The sequence below is a fragment of the Phycodurus eques genome, chromosome 14 (genome assembly GCF_024500275.1).
Source record: "Phycodurus eques isolate BA_2022a chromosome 14, UOR_Pequ_1.1, whole genome shotgun sequence".
In the NCBI taxonomy this organism is placed as follows: Eukaryota; Metazoa; Chordata; class Actinopteri; order Syngnathiformes; family Syngnathidae; genus Phycodurus; species Phycodurus eques.
In genome coordinates this window covers 8257840-8273566 of record NC_084538.1, presented here as the reverse complement: position 1 = coordinate 8273566, position 15727 = coordinate 8257840, and the positions used below count along the sequence as shown (strand labels likewise).

Here is a 15727-nt window from a genome sequence, read left to right as displayed (position 1 = left end):
TTATACTTTATAATAATGGAGGATTTCCCCCCACTCCCCCACCCCCCCAAAAAAAATCAACAAAATAGAGGGAATTCACAAATGTGGATGTTTCTGCATTATAGTGTTTCAAACAGTGTAGTCCGCTTGGAAATGGCTCTGGATCTTCACCCAGCCCAGTCTATGAGTCATGCGTGGAGAAACTTGGTGTGTGGACAGCTATTAATGTAAATTAGCCAGCAACACCGCTATTTGTAGACAGGCAATTATAAAGTCCAATTTTCCATATATCACAACACCCTGGGGACAACCAATCACAGGATTAGAACCCTCTCAACTGTGAGGCTGATGTACTAACTACTACATCACAATGCTGCCCAAATTCCATTATATGTTCCCGTTAACGAATGTAATAAAGCACCTCTACCGTACCCCTTGTCCAGCATAACCCGAAGCACGTAGCCGAGCCCCTGGGCCGACGCAACGCCGGCCATTACGAGCTTCCCAAACTCAACGTGGCCAACCCGGGGCCGCAGCGCTCCTTCCCGGGCTCCACGCCACGCGCCTTCACCCTCACCCGCCGGGGCACCTTGCCGGCCATAGTCACTAAAAAGTGCTAGTCACACTTGGCCAAGGTAATCACATTCATTACTTGCTTTGAAACAACATGCAACATTGTTTTTTTCAGATTCAATGTACTTCTTCATAAGCACATTCTACTGTATTTATATAAATGACAGTGTGACTTTTTTTACTTTTACTTAACTGGTTGAATCAGTACTCCTACCTTTACCAGAGTTTTTTTTTTTTAACCCAAGTATTTGTACTTCTACTAAAATAGTGTTTGTACTTTTGAACCCTGTCTTGTGACTTCCTTACCTGAATGCCCTCATTTCGTGTGTCCACACAGGCCAACCACGAGTCACAGCCAGCGGGCCTGAACACGTGCTTCACGTCTCCACTGGACAGGAGGCTACTGACGACACACACAAACGCGTATTATTCTTATTATTAAGCGTAATAAAGCCGTTTAACCAGTAGCCCATTATTATTATTATGTCCAGTATTGTGATGCAATAGAAATTTTGTTTGTACACAGACAAATGGTGCAATTATGATTTATGACACACACAGGCAGTTATTTAGCACTATAATGTTGACAATGTAGCTTCCCAGGCACCTTTATAGCCTCTCTTTGGACTCATTAATCTGCACTTTCCAGTGTTGTAGATGTGATGTAAGACCCAAATAATAATAATTTTAAAAAGTCAGATATAATTTTTTTGTATTGTCTGCACACACTCGTGGGACATTTAAAAAAAATCATGTATATAAAAACAAAAAAGTATCTGAATACCCATAATCAGAAAATAGTTTTTATTTTTTTTAATGAGCAAAATTTCAGGTGTTAAACCATACTTGACACTAGAGCACTTATGTGAATTAAATTACATGTATTATTTTATACAAATAATAAAAAAAAGATATGGGCTAATTTAATCATGAAAATCTTTAACAAATATATACATTTTAAAACATCATGGCTTTTGCACTTAAAACAAAAATAAAGTTAGTAAATCTATTAAGCTATATGAAAAAAATGAAATAACATTTGTATTGTATTATCATTACTATATGTTATTTAAATGTATGACATTTAATAACCCATATATTTGTATAAATACAAGGTAGAAATAAAAAAATATATATTATTAGATTTTTTGGGATTTGCCTGACAACTTTCTGGCAAACACACCACATGGACAAACAAACAAAAAACAGGAAAACAGTGTATTCAAGATTATTTTTAATATTATTAATATGTATACTTTAGGCTTTAGAAATATAACTATCCATGACAAAACTTCCCACGGTGGAAATGGTAAGCTTGGCCTCCCCTGTCATCAAATCAATTAATTACAATATACACAATATGATACAGAGCACATTTCAATCTGAACACATTATTAAAATAAATGCTCAATAGATAAAAGATTTTAGTATTTTCCTCTCTACTGTATTAGCCATCTGTGAGTTGTGAGCACAGCACAAAAACATGTAAAGCCATTTTTTTCCATCTAACAAACAAGTGCAAACTTTTCTCTCTCGCTTTAAAAAGACTACATAATTGCAGCATCCAGTTTTTCGCTATTATAGGGGAGGGGGTGCGAGGGGGGCATAAAGATGATTTTGATGAGGATGTTAAAACAGTCCCCTGCCTGCTTTTTTTTTTTTTTTTTATATATATCCTTTGCTCCAACAGAGTAGTAGTAATACAAAAAAAAAAAGATTCAGTGCAAAAGTCATTAGTGGGGAGGCAGATGTAAAGGATGCAACATTGCCAGATGCTCGCTTGATCGTTAAAAAATAAATAAATAAAAAACTCCACTCAATTGTAATAACCCTGAGCAGTCTAGGCTACACTTCTAGTTAAGAAAAAAAAAAGTGTTATGGAACCATCCTCTCAGGATGAGTTTTGACATTCTAGAAAGATGATTTAATAATATAAGAATGTAAAAATGACTTAAAAACTAATAAAGTAGAGCAACAGTCCACATTGCACTTTTTTCTTTTTTTGATGCGGTCTTCCTCTTTAAGGCAGGGGTGGGCAACCTTTTTCCTAGAGAAAAAAAATATTTTGGGGAAGAAGTATTATAGGCATTTGTGGTTAAATTTGTTTTTTTTGGGAGGGGGGAGGGGGGGGGGGGGGATTGCACAGCAGGCTGTCTTTGGGCGCAGGTTGCTCACTCTGCTTCAAAAGCAGTGATTCCCAACTGTCCAATTTCACCTAATAGGTCAACAGACGTTGAATTTATTTACTTTATATTTAAATGTCTCTTTGTTCATCTATGTCAGCGACGTATCGTGACAGGCAGATCTAATTACAATCTTCCACTAGATGACAAAGGGTATACAAGTAAATCAATTTGTAGAGTAGCTTGACTATTTTTTCCAGTAAATTTACTTTTTGTGACATTTGTTTGTGGCGTGCCGTGAGATTTTTCCAATGTAAAACAAACACCTTGACTCAATCAAGGTTGGGGAAACACTGCTCCAAAGTGAGTGCTCAATAGAAAAAAGGCAGGTAGGAAGGCAAGGGATTTAATAATACAAAAATCACATATAAAATAAAAAAGGAAAGGCAACACTCGCAGAGGAAGTGGAGAGCAGCATCAGACTGTGGCTTGCGTGTTTTTGATTTTGTTTTTTTTAGCAGCAGATGTGTTGTGGGCTATACTACTGTTCCACTGGGAGAGCTGGCTTGGTTTTGGGAGGACAATAAACCCTGGAAAAAGGAAAACAAAAAAGGAGATTTGCATTTGGAAGGAGGAGGAAATGGGGGGTGGGGGGGACTTGAGTTGGGTGCAAAGTGAGTGTCAAAGGTCGCTTATTCCAAGTCTAAATACTTTAATTCAGTGAAACCTCCAAAGTCAAATATCGTGAATCTTTGCGGCTCGGCAAATGTGAATTTGCCCATTTCATTCCCCCCCCCCCATCTTTTATTTGCTGAAATTGCTTTTGCACTCAAGCCAAAGCAATAGCAGTATTGCTTTGGTGCCATCTTTGGGCCAAGGTTGGACGTTAATTACTCGCACCGTTTTGCTATTCGCAGCTGGGCTCGGCCCCTATCCCCACAAAAGGCAGGGGGGTCCAATGTACGCCTTAAGCAAAATTTGAAATTGAAGCAAGAGTTTTGGGGGAAAAAAATCTGCCGCTAAAACTGCATTTTCTTTGGTTATTTTGTGTGATGCCACCACAGAAGGGTACCAGTGATAAACCTATGTAAGAGGAAGTAGTAATGCACACGTCTCCGTCCTGACAGATGGCACTTTTTCTATTAGACAAGGCTCTGGAGTAAGTAAATGAAGCTCCTCCCCTCACTTCAACATAACCAAAACAATACTTTTATATTAGACATGGCTTTGGTCAGAGCACAAAAACAGTGAATAGACATACTTCTTATCTAATTAGAGAATGAGTCGCTTCCCGATTGTCAGACGTCGCCAAAGATTAAGATGAGTGATTATCCTATGGTGTGGCCCGTGTTATGAGGGATTTTCCCAACCCAATCAGTTTGGAAATATTATATTATTGGAAATGTTAAAGTTGTTCAACATTTTATAATGGCAAATCCTCAGGTGTGCAGACAACACTGAATTGGGCCACTGGAGGTTTCACAGATTTGGGGGATTAAAAAGATTTGTATCATGGACTAAAAACATACTTTTTGGGCCTCCATGTTCTGCTCCAATCAGTACACACGTCCGAAAAAAACAAACAACAATGGCACATTCTGTATACATTTGAGTATAATGGGGAAGGCCAGTATTTCAGAAAAGTGCCAATTGTTTTATTTGGAATGATGGCATATAGCACATATTCAAAATATAGCAAAATAATATTTTTTTCAATTTATACTTTATCATGATCTGACATATTTTGCATGTCTTTTTTTTTTTTTTTTTTAACTTTAAGGTTTGTGCATTGAGAAATTAAGACATATTTTCAATGTGAAAAATGAATTGGTTCTTCCTTTGGTCATCCCTCACCCCTGCACAGAGTTTGATGGAAGTACTTTTTATTATTATTATTTTTTTTTTAAAAGGTGTTTTTCCCCACTGAAAAGACTGACTTTAGCTGTGAGCACAGGAAGAAGTGCATACAAGATTGTTCAGAGCAAAGAAGCTGAGCGTGTTGACTGATGAGTGCAGTGATTCCCAACCACTAAGTTATCGCGGGAAGTTATCCAATATCACTTGATTGGTCTGAAAACAACTATTTATTTACTATAAATAATGGCTCTATGTCAGCAACATATAGGGACAGACAGAACAATTAAAGGGTCTTCCGCTAGATGTCAGAAGGTACAATTAACGTGTATCCAGCATATTCATCAAAAGATGAATATGAGACAAAAGTTTAGAATTCCAGCTTTTTAATTGTAGTTACATCTAGATGTGTTACACCACTCAGGACAGAGCACCTTTTGTTTGAAGCCACCCACTTTTCAAGTGAGCAAAGGTATTGAAACATGTTGAAACTGATGGGTGTTTCTAGTTGCTCAAGTGTTGCCTTTTAGAATGATTGCTTAAACAGATAGTGCTTGTTTTTGGCTTTGGATTTCGCCTGTGAAAACTGCATTTGCTATTAAGCAAACATGAAGACGAGAGAGCTGTCTATGGGAGAAAAGCAAACCATTTTGAAGCTGAGAGAAGAAGAAAAATCAATCAGAGCTATTCCACAAACATTGGGCATACGCAATACAACAATTTGGAATGTCCTGAAAAAGAAATACATTTCTGGTGTAGTGAGCAACAGACATCGAACAGGTCGGACAAGGGTATCAACAGCAGTTGATGACAGAAACATTGTGAGAGCTATGAAGAAACACCCAAAGACAACAGTCAGTGACATCACTGCCAACTTCCACAGGGCAGGGGTGAAAGTGTCACAATCCACTGTTCGAAGAAGAAGAAATATACAGGGCATACAACAAGATGCAAACCACTCATCAGCAGAAAGAATCAGAAGGCCAGATTGGATTTTAAAAAGTACAAAGATGAACCAGAAAAGTTTTGGAACAAAGTTTTATGGACTGATGATACCAAGATTAACCTCTACCAAAGTAATGGAAAGGCCAAAGTACGGCGAAAGAAAGGATCTGCTTATGATCCAAAACACACAAGCTCATATGTGAAGCATGGTGGAGGTAATGTCATGGCTTGGGCTTACATAGTTGCTTTTGAACGGGCTCACTAGTGTTTATTGATGATGTAACTCATGATGGTAGCAGCAGAATGAATTCTGAAGTCTACAAAACCATTTTGCCTGGAAATTTACAGAAAAATGCAACCAAACTAATCAGGAGAAGCTTCATCATGCAACAAGACAATGACCCAAAACACACTGCCAACACAACAAACGATTTGTTCAGATGGAAAAACTGGAAGGTCTTAGACTGGCTCAGTCATTCACCAGACCTTAACCCAATAGATCATGCATTTTTACCTCCTGAAGAGGAGACCGAAGGGAGAAACCACCAGAAACAAAATAACTGAAAGAGGCTACAGTAAAAGCATTTCAAATGAAGAATGCAACACTCTGGTGAAGTCAATGGGTCGCAGGCTTGATACAGTTATTGCAAGTAAGGGTTATGCCAAGTTAATTTAATGTCTGTTCCATTACTTTTGCTTACATGAAAGGTGGGTGGGCTTCAAACAAAAGGTGCTCTGTCCTGAGTTGTTTAACACATTCATCCATCCATTTTCTGTACTGTTTATCCTCACTAGGGTCGCGGACGTGCTGGAGCCTATCCCAGCTATCTTCAGGCGAGAGGCGGGGTACACCCTGAACTGGTCGCCAGCCAATCGCAGGGCACATATAAACAACCATTCGCACTCACATTCACACCTTCAGGCAATTTGGAGTCTTCAATCAACCTACTATGCATATTTTTAGGATGTGGGAGGAAACCGGAGTACCCGGAGAAAACCCAAGCAGGCACAGGGAGAACATGCAAACTCCACACAGGCGAGGCCAGGATCACTGTTTTTTGTGACATTTATTTGGTGGTGTGCCGTGACATTTATGTAATATAAAGTACGTGCCTTGGCTCAAAGTTTGGGAAACACTGCACTAAGGCTGCGCTAACACAAAAGGATTGCCTGTCTCATGATTTGGCATAGGAGCAGAGGTGGTGGAGGCGGGGCCTGGGGCATGTGATACCCGACTCATATCTAGAATTGCTACAAGCTCGTCAGTTGCAACCCGCCGCCTCCGGCCCAGAGATAGATAGAGAGATAAATAGAGAGAGAGAGAGAGAGAGAGAGAGAGAGAGAGAGAGAGAGAGAGAGAGACACGCTTGGGTTGGCCCTTGGTTAAAAAGAACTTACCACTTTGCCCGGCCTGGCCCATGTGCAAATAAATCCCTCCTGACAAGCAGTTACTAAGCAGTCCTCTAAAAATATGAGCACAGTCAGCCTCTCGTGCGCTATCTTTTTACAGATGAGCGGCTCAAGCAGCGGCACGTCCTCCATGCGCGGGCAGAGCGGCGTGCCCAGCGTCTTGGCGGCGTCCGCCTTGATCTTGGTCAGCACGTTAAGTTTGTCGCTGCTCTTACTGCTGATGTGGCCCATGCTGTGGTTGCGCTTGTGGTCCTTGTCGTGGTGGCGCTCCTTGCGCTCGTGCAGCGACAGCGTGGCGAACTTGCTGACGCCCGTGGCGATGGTGCTGTCCATGATACCGCCGCTCGGCTTGTTAGTGTTATTTGCTGTCGTAGTTGTGGTTGTTGCGGTGGTGCCGGAAGTGGTGGAATGGGGCAGGCTATTGGAACGCGGTAGTGTACTGGAGACAGAGTTCACGCCAGGAGTGCTGGCCTCGCTGGTGCTTCCGTTGGTGGCGTTAGTACTAGAAGTGAGTATGGTGGGGCCTGCCGGCGGGATGGTAGCGGTCATCACGTTTGTGTGCGTGCGTGTCCGAGAAAGAGGCAGATGCGGGAACAGGATGTCCTCGGTGAGGTCCCACAGGCACAGCTGAGTGTCCTGGCCCACCGAGCCGAAGCGGTACGTGACGCTGACGGGCCGGCTGTCGGTGGAGTTGCGCTTCGAGAGGCGCGACTGCGTGCTGTTGGCGCGGTCCCGCCCCGAGTTGGCCACCTGCTCCTGGAAGTCCTCGTCGCTGCCGCTGAACTCCAGCGGGTCGCTCTCCTCCACGCTGGTGGTGTAGTGATCGAAGGCCACCACGCTCACCCACGACTTGTGGCCGTGGCCGCGCGCGATCACCCGGCAGTCCAGGAAGGACCACACCGTGACCAGGTCATCCTCGCCGCCCGCTACGATGTACTTGCCGTCGGGGCTCCAGCACACGCACAGCAGGCCGCCGAAGTAGCTCTTCATGGTGCCGTGCAGCTCCACGGCGTCAAAGTTGAACACCCGCAGGAAGCCGTCCTGGCTCACGCACGCCAGGAACTTCCCGTCCGGGGAGAAAGCAAACTCGTTGAGGGCGCCCTCACCCACCGTCCATTTGAGGAGGGGGTTCCGCGTGGATTTGCTCTTGCAGGTGTGCACAGAGTAGTTGTCACCCTGCTTTAGGAGCTGGTAGTGTGGTGCGGTGGTGCCGCACGTGTGCTCCACGTTGTACAGGTACATGTTGCCGCTGGCGTGCGACACCAGGAAGAGGCTCTCGGAGCCTGGAACCCACTTCACACACGTCACCCTGGACTTGTCTATTAGTCTCTGGTGGGAGGAGGAGTGACAAGGACAGGACAAGAACATCCCAAATCAGTCTATATCTCACTTCTTCGGTTTCATTTGAACACCACACAAAGGCTGCCCTTCACAAATAAAGGAGGTTAAACGCATACAGACAATGGGCCTAAGCCAGTTAACATCCTGATTTTTACGGTCGTAGTTGAAATATTTGTTTGAATGTTTATTTAAAAAGTGTTTTGTTTCAGCCTGTCCTTCATAGCAGTCAATTTTGAAAAATCTTCTTTTAACTACTTGTAACAGTTTTTTATCAAGCTGTTATAAGACAATCCCAACTACTGTGCTAAAGAGACGACTGACCATCTTGATAAATGACGTGACGGTCACGTTGATGTGCGCATGTTTCACGGCTGTTCCGATTATATGTAGTAAACGTATATACCCGATCGGAATAGATCACGTCACATGTAAACAGTTGACCAGAGAGCTAACGTAATTGCAAAATTCCCAACTGTGGGACTAATAAAGGTTTTCTTATTTTAATCCAATTAAAGTACATTTGGCAAGTGTGAGTCCTCTGATGCGTACTCAAGTGCAGTACACTTCTCCCTCCTCTAGGAAAAGGTGGGCTATGGACAGACACGATTGGTCAATTACTGTCATGTCACAGCTCCTTCTTTCCTAATCTTCACAATAACTGGCACCTCACATTAAAATCAATAAATTCAACAACCAAAAAAAAAAACAAAAGCCACATGTACAGGGCTTAAATGGCTCCAATTAGCAATTATTATTCATGATCTTCACCACCTTGCACAACAGAAATAAAAAAAGAACGACTTGAAACGAGCCATAGTAAAAATATTTTTTATACAATGGCTCCTCTCACCAGTTATTCATGATAATTGCCACCTCAAACAACAGAAATAAACAGGCCGACTGGAAAAATTTACATAGACAGTAACAAAAAAAGTCATTCAAACACCAACCAGCCCTCCCTACCTCCTCATTGAAGAGCTTGCTTGTCTCCTTCTTGATGGGGTCGATGAGCTGCACCTGCCCGGCAGAGAAGCCCACCAGCAGCGAAACGCTCTCGGCCGTGGCGGTGAGGTGGTTGAAATCATGACAGGTGGGCTGTGTTCCCTTGTAGATGCGCTTGTCGATGGGCTTGCTCAGGTCAGCGGCCTGTGAGGAAGGGGGGGGGGGGGGGGCACACGACGGCAGGAACTCGTGACGGTGGCCAACACAAGTGGATGCTTTATGTATGGTAAGAAACTGTGCACTGGGTTGATTATTTACACTACACTAGTAGCAGAATAGAAACTTATGTGCTAAAATACACACAAGATGGGCCGCGTTGCCCACGTGACCATGTGTTAAGAAACTGGGCGCCATTTTAGACTTTCTATCCAAGCATCAAGAATGTTAACTAAGTTAGGTTTTTACCATCTTAAGAATATAGCAGAGTCCGCCCAGTTCTATCTCGCGATAACATAGTGATGCATACTTTTATCTCCTATCGTTTAGACTACTGCAATACCATGCATCCTCTGCGGTTGTGGGATGTGGCACCTCTCGGTGTGGATGGCTTCCCACAGGTTGTCTTTTTTTCCCCCCTCACACAGGATCCAAAGCGCCGTGCCATGTCTCTATACTACATGCAGTAGTCAATAGGTATTGTGTTTGTGTGCCTGTCCGGGTGTGTGTGTATTTGTCTGAGTGCGTTTGTGGGTCTTAGTATATTTCCTGAATTTGACACAAAACAATCTCAGTGTCAACACACTTTGAAGCACCTGTACAAAAGGATGACGAATGACTTTTTTGGTCATTTGAGGAAAGGTCAGGGTGAAAGAATGACCTTAGGATATTTTATTAGGGATGTTTTTTAGCCCCCTTTTCCCCCAGACCAATACCAGTAAAAGTATTCACCAGAGTACCCCTCCATAAAGAGTTCTGATACTACTAGTGCTTTAGTTATATAACATTTCAATTAACACAATAGTATGAGAGAGTTAAGTGACATTCGACGACTTTGTCTTCATGGAGCCCACTCAGCTACAAGCTAAATGGGTTCACTCCAATGATAGCAGTGCTTGGCGGACAGCTGTCAGAATATGGGGCGTCGACAGGTGGCAGAAGCCGTCAGGGTCAACCACAAACTCCAAGCAGCTACTTTTAAAAGCGCCAGAACTGACAAAGAGCTGCATTTAAAACTGCCGAGCGCAGGGAATTGTGCCCTGTGGCCTCGAAGTAGCTTGTCAAGTCAGTCGTAAGTTAGCTGGAAGCTAACTAGCCTGTTGGTCACACAGCCGCCAGAGTTGAGCTAAGCGGCCGGACGGAAGACTACGGGCTCGGGTAACGCGAAGCGGCACCACCAGGGAGCGCGTGTGTCACGGGCACGGTACCTTTCTCACGCCTTTGTAGATGTAGAAGTAGAGCTCACGGCCCACATTGAAACAGATCCTGTCCCCGTTGCCCGACTGGTCGTTGACGTTGACGAAGGAGACCTTGACCGGGTTGGAGCCCTGCGAGTTGAAAGGCACTCTGTTGGGGCGGCTGTATTCAGAGTGAGTGAGGAGTTTATAGACGCCTTCCCGGGTGGTGAACTGAGTTTTGATTTCGTTCATCTCCTTCCCTCCTCCCTCCGCCGCCATCTTTGAAATTAACATTCATCCCTTTCCTCCAAGCCGGATCTTACGCAGTGGAGGGGGCGGAGAGGAGTGGGGCCAGTGCGGGTCTCCCACCACACCACGGTGTTTTCGTTTTCCTGATTCCCGGGGACGGTAAATGCACCTTACAATGGTCTCCGTAAATTGGTGGCGAATAGAACGTGAGGTGCCTTCATAAACCCCCGGAATTCAGAAACAACGACATGATCGACATATGCCATCATAACAAAGTTAGAGGGGTTTTCTTTAAAAAATTACATAAAATGTACCTTGTACAGCATTTCATGAAAGGTTTTAGAGTTGTTATTTATACTAATTGTTCAGTGTGTCCTGGAACTCTATCACATATTTTTGGCTACGAAAATATGGAAGGATGTGGTAAGACTTATTTGTGTGGTGTTGTTGTTTTTTTTTTTTTACTGTTTTGTGAGCATGTTTGGTTTCTTTTGTAAAGATGACAATGAAAAAGTCCATGTTATGAATCTTCAAAGTATTATAATGACGTTTTACATTCTTAATTTTACAAGGCCTTTAAATTAGATTTTACGGTCGATCAGTGCCTGTTAAAATAAGAATCTTGAAAAAACAGAGCGCATGTGTAAATTAAAATTTATATGTATACAATTTTGCTTGTTTTTTCCTTTTCCCTTTTTTCCCCTTTATTTTCTTGATTTAATTTAATTTAATGATTTAATTCGCAATGCCCCCTGGTAACTTTTATTTTGCACTGCTGGAATCAATGTGAAGTGTGCAGCACGTTTAAAAAAGAGCATGAACTACTACTACTACTATTATTATTATTATTACTGCTACTAGTTTTATTTCTGATTGCATCGGATCTCTGATTCCTTGAAGGCATCTGTGATATGTGATAGGAAGTGACAGTGAGGTGCCTTTAGGGACCCCGGAATTCAAAGAGTTAAACATTATCAAAATGTCCTGTGAACTGGTTCACAAATATTAGTTTTGAGTTCGAAATTATAGGTTTTAGGTGGAGCAACGTCTGGAAATAGTAATATACTTCCACCTAGGTTTATCATGATCTCCATTTTATTTATTTATGTATTGAACATAAAATACCGGAAATCTCGCCAGTCAATCACTGTGAGCCAAGCGTGAACTGAAGTGAAGAAAGACAGAAAGAAAGAAAGAAAGAAATCACCTGTTGCAAAACTAACGCAAAGCACCATGTTGCGTAAATTGTTAGTGACGTCATCTTTTACGACACCACAGCCCGTTTACGGCAAGTGTGACGTCATGGTTTAAATGAGTCGCGCGCGCTCTACCTGGCCCATCGAAAGCATGGCTCACCGTAGGCGACGACGACCAAATTTAAACCCAGGTAATAACTTGATGCACTCTGAAGATGGACTGGTTTTGAAGTAAAGACCTCAACACAAGCAGTTTTTTTAAACTGATTTTTTCCCTTCCTCCCTTTAGACCCCAGTGACAGTGGCAAAACGAGCAACATGGAGCAGCTCGCCTTCAAATACAAGGTCAGGTGACCCAGTTGTCCCTTATCAGCAATTTAGATGCTTTAAAATCACCAGTGTTAACTTTTTAAAGTATTGAAATTGTGTGTGATTTTTAGGAGATGTGTAAAGTGGAGTCCAGCACTGATTCTGACTCTGAGATTAGTCCAAGATGGTCAGACACCAGCACCATGGTACTAGAAGCCAATACATGATCGAATATTGAATACGTTGCACTGTATTAAATAGTGGTGCCTTGACCTACGAGTTTAATTCAGTCCTTGAACACACTCTCAACTCAAAACATCACTCATCTCAAATCATCTTTCCCTATTAAAATGAATGGCAATGCCAGCACCTAAAAAAAAAATAAAAAAATGCCAATGTATTTTGTAACGTGTCTTTATAAGAAAAATAGCATTTACTTCATTAAACATATAGTAATAACATAATTTAACAGAAAGTAAAGCATCAACCAGTTTGTGCATCATGATAATTCAATGGGTACTGTGCTGCTCCTTCTGGTGTGTGTGTGTGCCTTGGCCACCAAGGGGTAATATAATGCATACAGAAATACTACTTACAAATTTGATGATGAAACACAGAAGACCACTACAACTAAGCTGCATTAATATTAGTTGTTTTTCGCAGAGGATAAAGCATAAATGGCTGTGAGTATTGCTCTAACCTCTGTCTGCATGTGTTGCTATTGCCTGTGTTGAAGTTGTTTAAAGGTGACGTGGATGCTAGTTTCGGGAGCTCGTCTATGGTGTTTCTCATTATGTGTTAGCATTAAGGTAGTGGACTTTCGTAAGACAAACTTAACATGGTTTGGTTAAATACACAACATGTAATTCGCTTTGTTTTCTGTTTAATTTGAAAGGACACCTCAAATAGGAGTGGCAATAAACAGCTTGAAGCAAGCACTTGGTCTCTTTTTTTTGAAGAATTGGTCACAATCTGCCAAACTGTTGTTTGTTGTGAAGTTCGCTGCCACCATAGCTAGCTTTCTGAACTAAAACTTATGCTCGCAATTCAAGGCAAAAAACAGCAAACTTATCAGGCAGGTCACTTGTAAGTTGAAGTTGAACTTGTTAAAAAACATTAAGTGTTTGGCAGGAATGTGTGAGCAGCGCCCCAGAAAGTGGCAGCTTAAGACGGACGTTGCCACTGGTGCACGACCCTGCAGGACGCCAGGGATGTTACTCTTTGGTAAGATGAATGAAGCAATTAGTCTTTTATTTTTTTTATTTTTTTATATAAATGAATTTCTTGGAAGGGATAGTTAACAGCGATTTCCAAGAGGGCCTTGACCAAATGGGGAGGGAGTGGGTCATTGCACCCCCAAAGTACAGGAGACTTTTTCTGTGGGTCTACCGATGATAGACATGCCTGCCAGATTTAGTGTTCCTAATTGAAACTGGCTTCAGGGGCTCAATTTTCAATTTATGTTTCATATATGCATTTAAATGCCAATTTGTGAAACTGCATTTGAGAGAGAAGTTCAGTTCATTTTATTTGTCCACTTGAGCTCACCATCCACTCACACAAAAGCACATGCCTATTGGGCATGCCCTGCTTGAATGACGTGAACAACGGCCTATGCGGACATGGTGTGAACGGGCGATTTCCTGGGTTAAACATTTGTGCCGTTTGCAACCGTGGTCCTGGCAATGTAGTCAGCAGAAAACTGTATGGGTACCCAGAATCCATTGCGGCGATGTTTTAAAATATAGTACTGTAGTTGATTTTTGACACTTGTAGAAAATCCAGCTAACCGTTGCTCTTTAGTTGCATTTGTTCCTGTCAATATCACGAGTGTGTGCATTCGCTATTCATCAGGCTAAGTTTGGTATTTGTGAATTTCATAAAACTGACTGGCTTGTTTTAAATGGGTAATGTTCTCAGTAAGTTTTCTGTTTCTGCAAAGAACAGGAGCACTGTGAGTCATCACGACCACATTTATTTCACTTAGCCTATAAAGTTGATTGTACTAAAGATGCCTAGGTGAGTTTTATTTTTTTTTATTTTTTTTTTTTTGATGCACTGACCTTTAAAGAAAACTTGCACTGAATCCGCAAATGAACTGTGATATAGCGATGGATTACTGTATCAGAAAGACCTCAAAAAGGTGATTTGATATTTAAAAAAAAAAATAAATAATAGCCTCATAGGAAAGTGGCGGACTTCCTGTGTCTTCTAGAGAGGCCTATACAAATCTGATATTTCTAAGGGAAACTGTCTGGCCCTAATCGTGTATATTGCTTGATTGTAGTTTTTGGATCCGTATGACGGGAGCTCTGAGGATTCTGACGACATTAACATGGATCCCAGTGCCCCGAGCAGGCGAACCAGGCAGCACGGGGGTCGCTTCCAACGTCGGAGCAGGCGTTTTATCCTTCACTCTCCTCAGTCCACTGCCTTTAGACCAATGGTGGAACCCACAGAGAGAGTGAGGGAACAGGGGTGTCATCTTGTGGATGTGCACATGAAGTGTGTGGACGACTCTGAGGTTTGGCTGTGCGAGCTGACCGAGGATCTGACCGGCAGCCAAGCGGCAGCGGCGGGCATCCAAGTGCACTGCCGACTCCACCGTGACACCCGGTTGCCCGAGAGCTCCTCTGAAAGACCGGCCAACCCGTGTAACGTCCGGGTGGTGCTCAAGAGGAAGCTGGCTGTGCCCGCGGCTGATGGACTGGAGCAAAAAAAGAAGCAGCGTGTGGTCCACATGGCGGAAGATGAAGAAGGAGGAGGTGATTCTGCATCAGAAGCATGCGAAAGCCCGGTCAAGTGACTTTGAAATGTACTTTGTTTACTGCACTCTTTATTACTTGTTCTACCTCAAGTGTTACCAGTTACAAAAAATATTTTTTTTGTTGGATTTCAAAGTTGACTCCAGTGACCCCTCATTATTCGCGGTCGAGAAGGGCCGAGCCCAGCCACGAATAGCGATAATCCGCAAGTAATCAACAGCCACCCAAAACGTTTGCCTATAAATTCCACAAGATGGCGGCAAAGCACTTTGTTTTTTTCCTATTGTACAAGGCAATGGCCTGACTCAATAAAGCTCCTCCCTTCAGTTCAACAAGATATACAGCAGCTGCTTGGCACCAAAGCAATATTTTTAAATTACAAATGGCATTGGCTTTAGTGCAAAAACAGCATATAACGGATGGTCCCCCCCTCCCTGTCATTTAAAAAAAAAAAATGCAAATATGTGGGGGTTCACTGTATATTTTATTTGTAATAATTTCTGTAAGTGTACATGGAGAATGGAAGCTCAGATTTATTTAAAATTATACATGACATTGGTATTTAGAAATGTTTTCTTGGTTCTATGTTGTTTTGAATCTGTTGAGGTCAAACAGTACAACAAAATAAATTCAAGTTCTCAATGATA

The 15727-nt window shown here is 42.4% G+C and overlaps 3 protein-coding genes across 12 annotated transcripts in view; 2 read left to right on the top strand and 1 right to left on the bottom strand.

Moving 5' to 3' along the window:
• LOC133413232 (MAPK/MAK/MRK overlapping kinase-like) overlaps positions 1-1103 on the top strand; it is an 8311-nt gene extending 7208 nt beyond the window's left edge. Inside the window, exons 12-13 of one of the 2 annotated variants that reach the window (XM_061697320.1) lie at positions 423-614; positions 890-1103. In XM_061697320.1, the coding sequence (XP_061553304.1) occupies positions 423-599 (177 nt within the window). In that variant the 3' untranslated portion in view covers positions 600-614; positions 890-1103. The remainder of the gene's footprint in view (positions 1-422; positions 615-889) is intronic. The other variant, XM_061697321.1, reaches the window with a different exon arrangement.
• wdr20a (WD repeat domain 20a) overlaps positions 1-10929 on the bottom strand; it is a 12627-nt gene extending 1698 nt beyond the window's left edge. Inside the window, exons 1-4 of one of the 4 annotated variants that reach the window (XM_061697316.1) lie at positions 10592-10929; positions 9189-9371; positions 6873-8213; positions 1417-3265 (exon numbers count right to left, since the gene is read on the bottom strand). In XM_061697316.1, the coding sequence (XP_061553300.1) occupies positions 3212-3265; positions 6873-8213; positions 9189-9371; positions 10592-10855 (1842 nt within the window). In that variant the 5' untranslated portion in view covers positions 10856-10929 and the 3' untranslated portion in view covers positions 1417-3211. Of the gene's footprint in view, positions 1-858; positions 956-1416; positions 3266-6872; positions 8214-9188; positions 9372-10591 lie in introns of those variants that run through there. The other 3 variants (XM_061697313.1, XM_061697314.1, XM_061697315.1) reach the window with 3 other exon arrangements.
• Positions 10624-15727, top strand: LOC133413233 (uncharacterized). 6 transcript variants are annotated; one of them, XM_061697327.1, is made up of 5 exons: positions 10624-10969; positions 12296-12351; positions 12447-12521; positions 13447-13539; positions 14603-15727. In XM_061697327.1, the coding sequence occupies exons 2-5, from the start codon at positions 12325-12327 to the stop codon at positions 15119-15121; spliced, it is 714 nt and encodes a 237-aa protein (XP_061553311.1). In that variant the 5' UTR covers positions 10624-10969; positions 12296-12324; the 3' UTR covers positions 15122-15727. The 6 variants fall into 6 exon arrangements, with proteins under 6 accessions (XP_061553311.1, XP_061553310.1, XP_061553306.1 ...); XM_061697326.1 differs by having other exon boundaries at positions 10624-11085; XM_061697322.1 differs by having other exon boundaries at positions 10624-11233.

What these genes read in the sequence shown, in the direction of transcription:
- LOC133413233 (XM_061697322.1), top strand. Translation starts at nt 11,059, where the DNA reads ATGATCGACATATGCCATCATAACAAAGTTAGAGGGGTTTTCTTTAAA. An exon ending in CGAAAATATGGAAGGATGTG is followed by an intron (nt 11,234 to 12,295) that starts GTAAGACTTATT and finishes TCCTCCCTTTAG; the next exon opens with ACCCCAGTGACAGTGGCAAA. An exon ending in GCCAGGGATGTTACTCTTTG is followed by an intron (nt 13,540 to 14,602) that starts GTAAGATGAATG and finishes GCTTGATTGTAG; the next exon opens with TTTTTGGATCCGTATGACGG.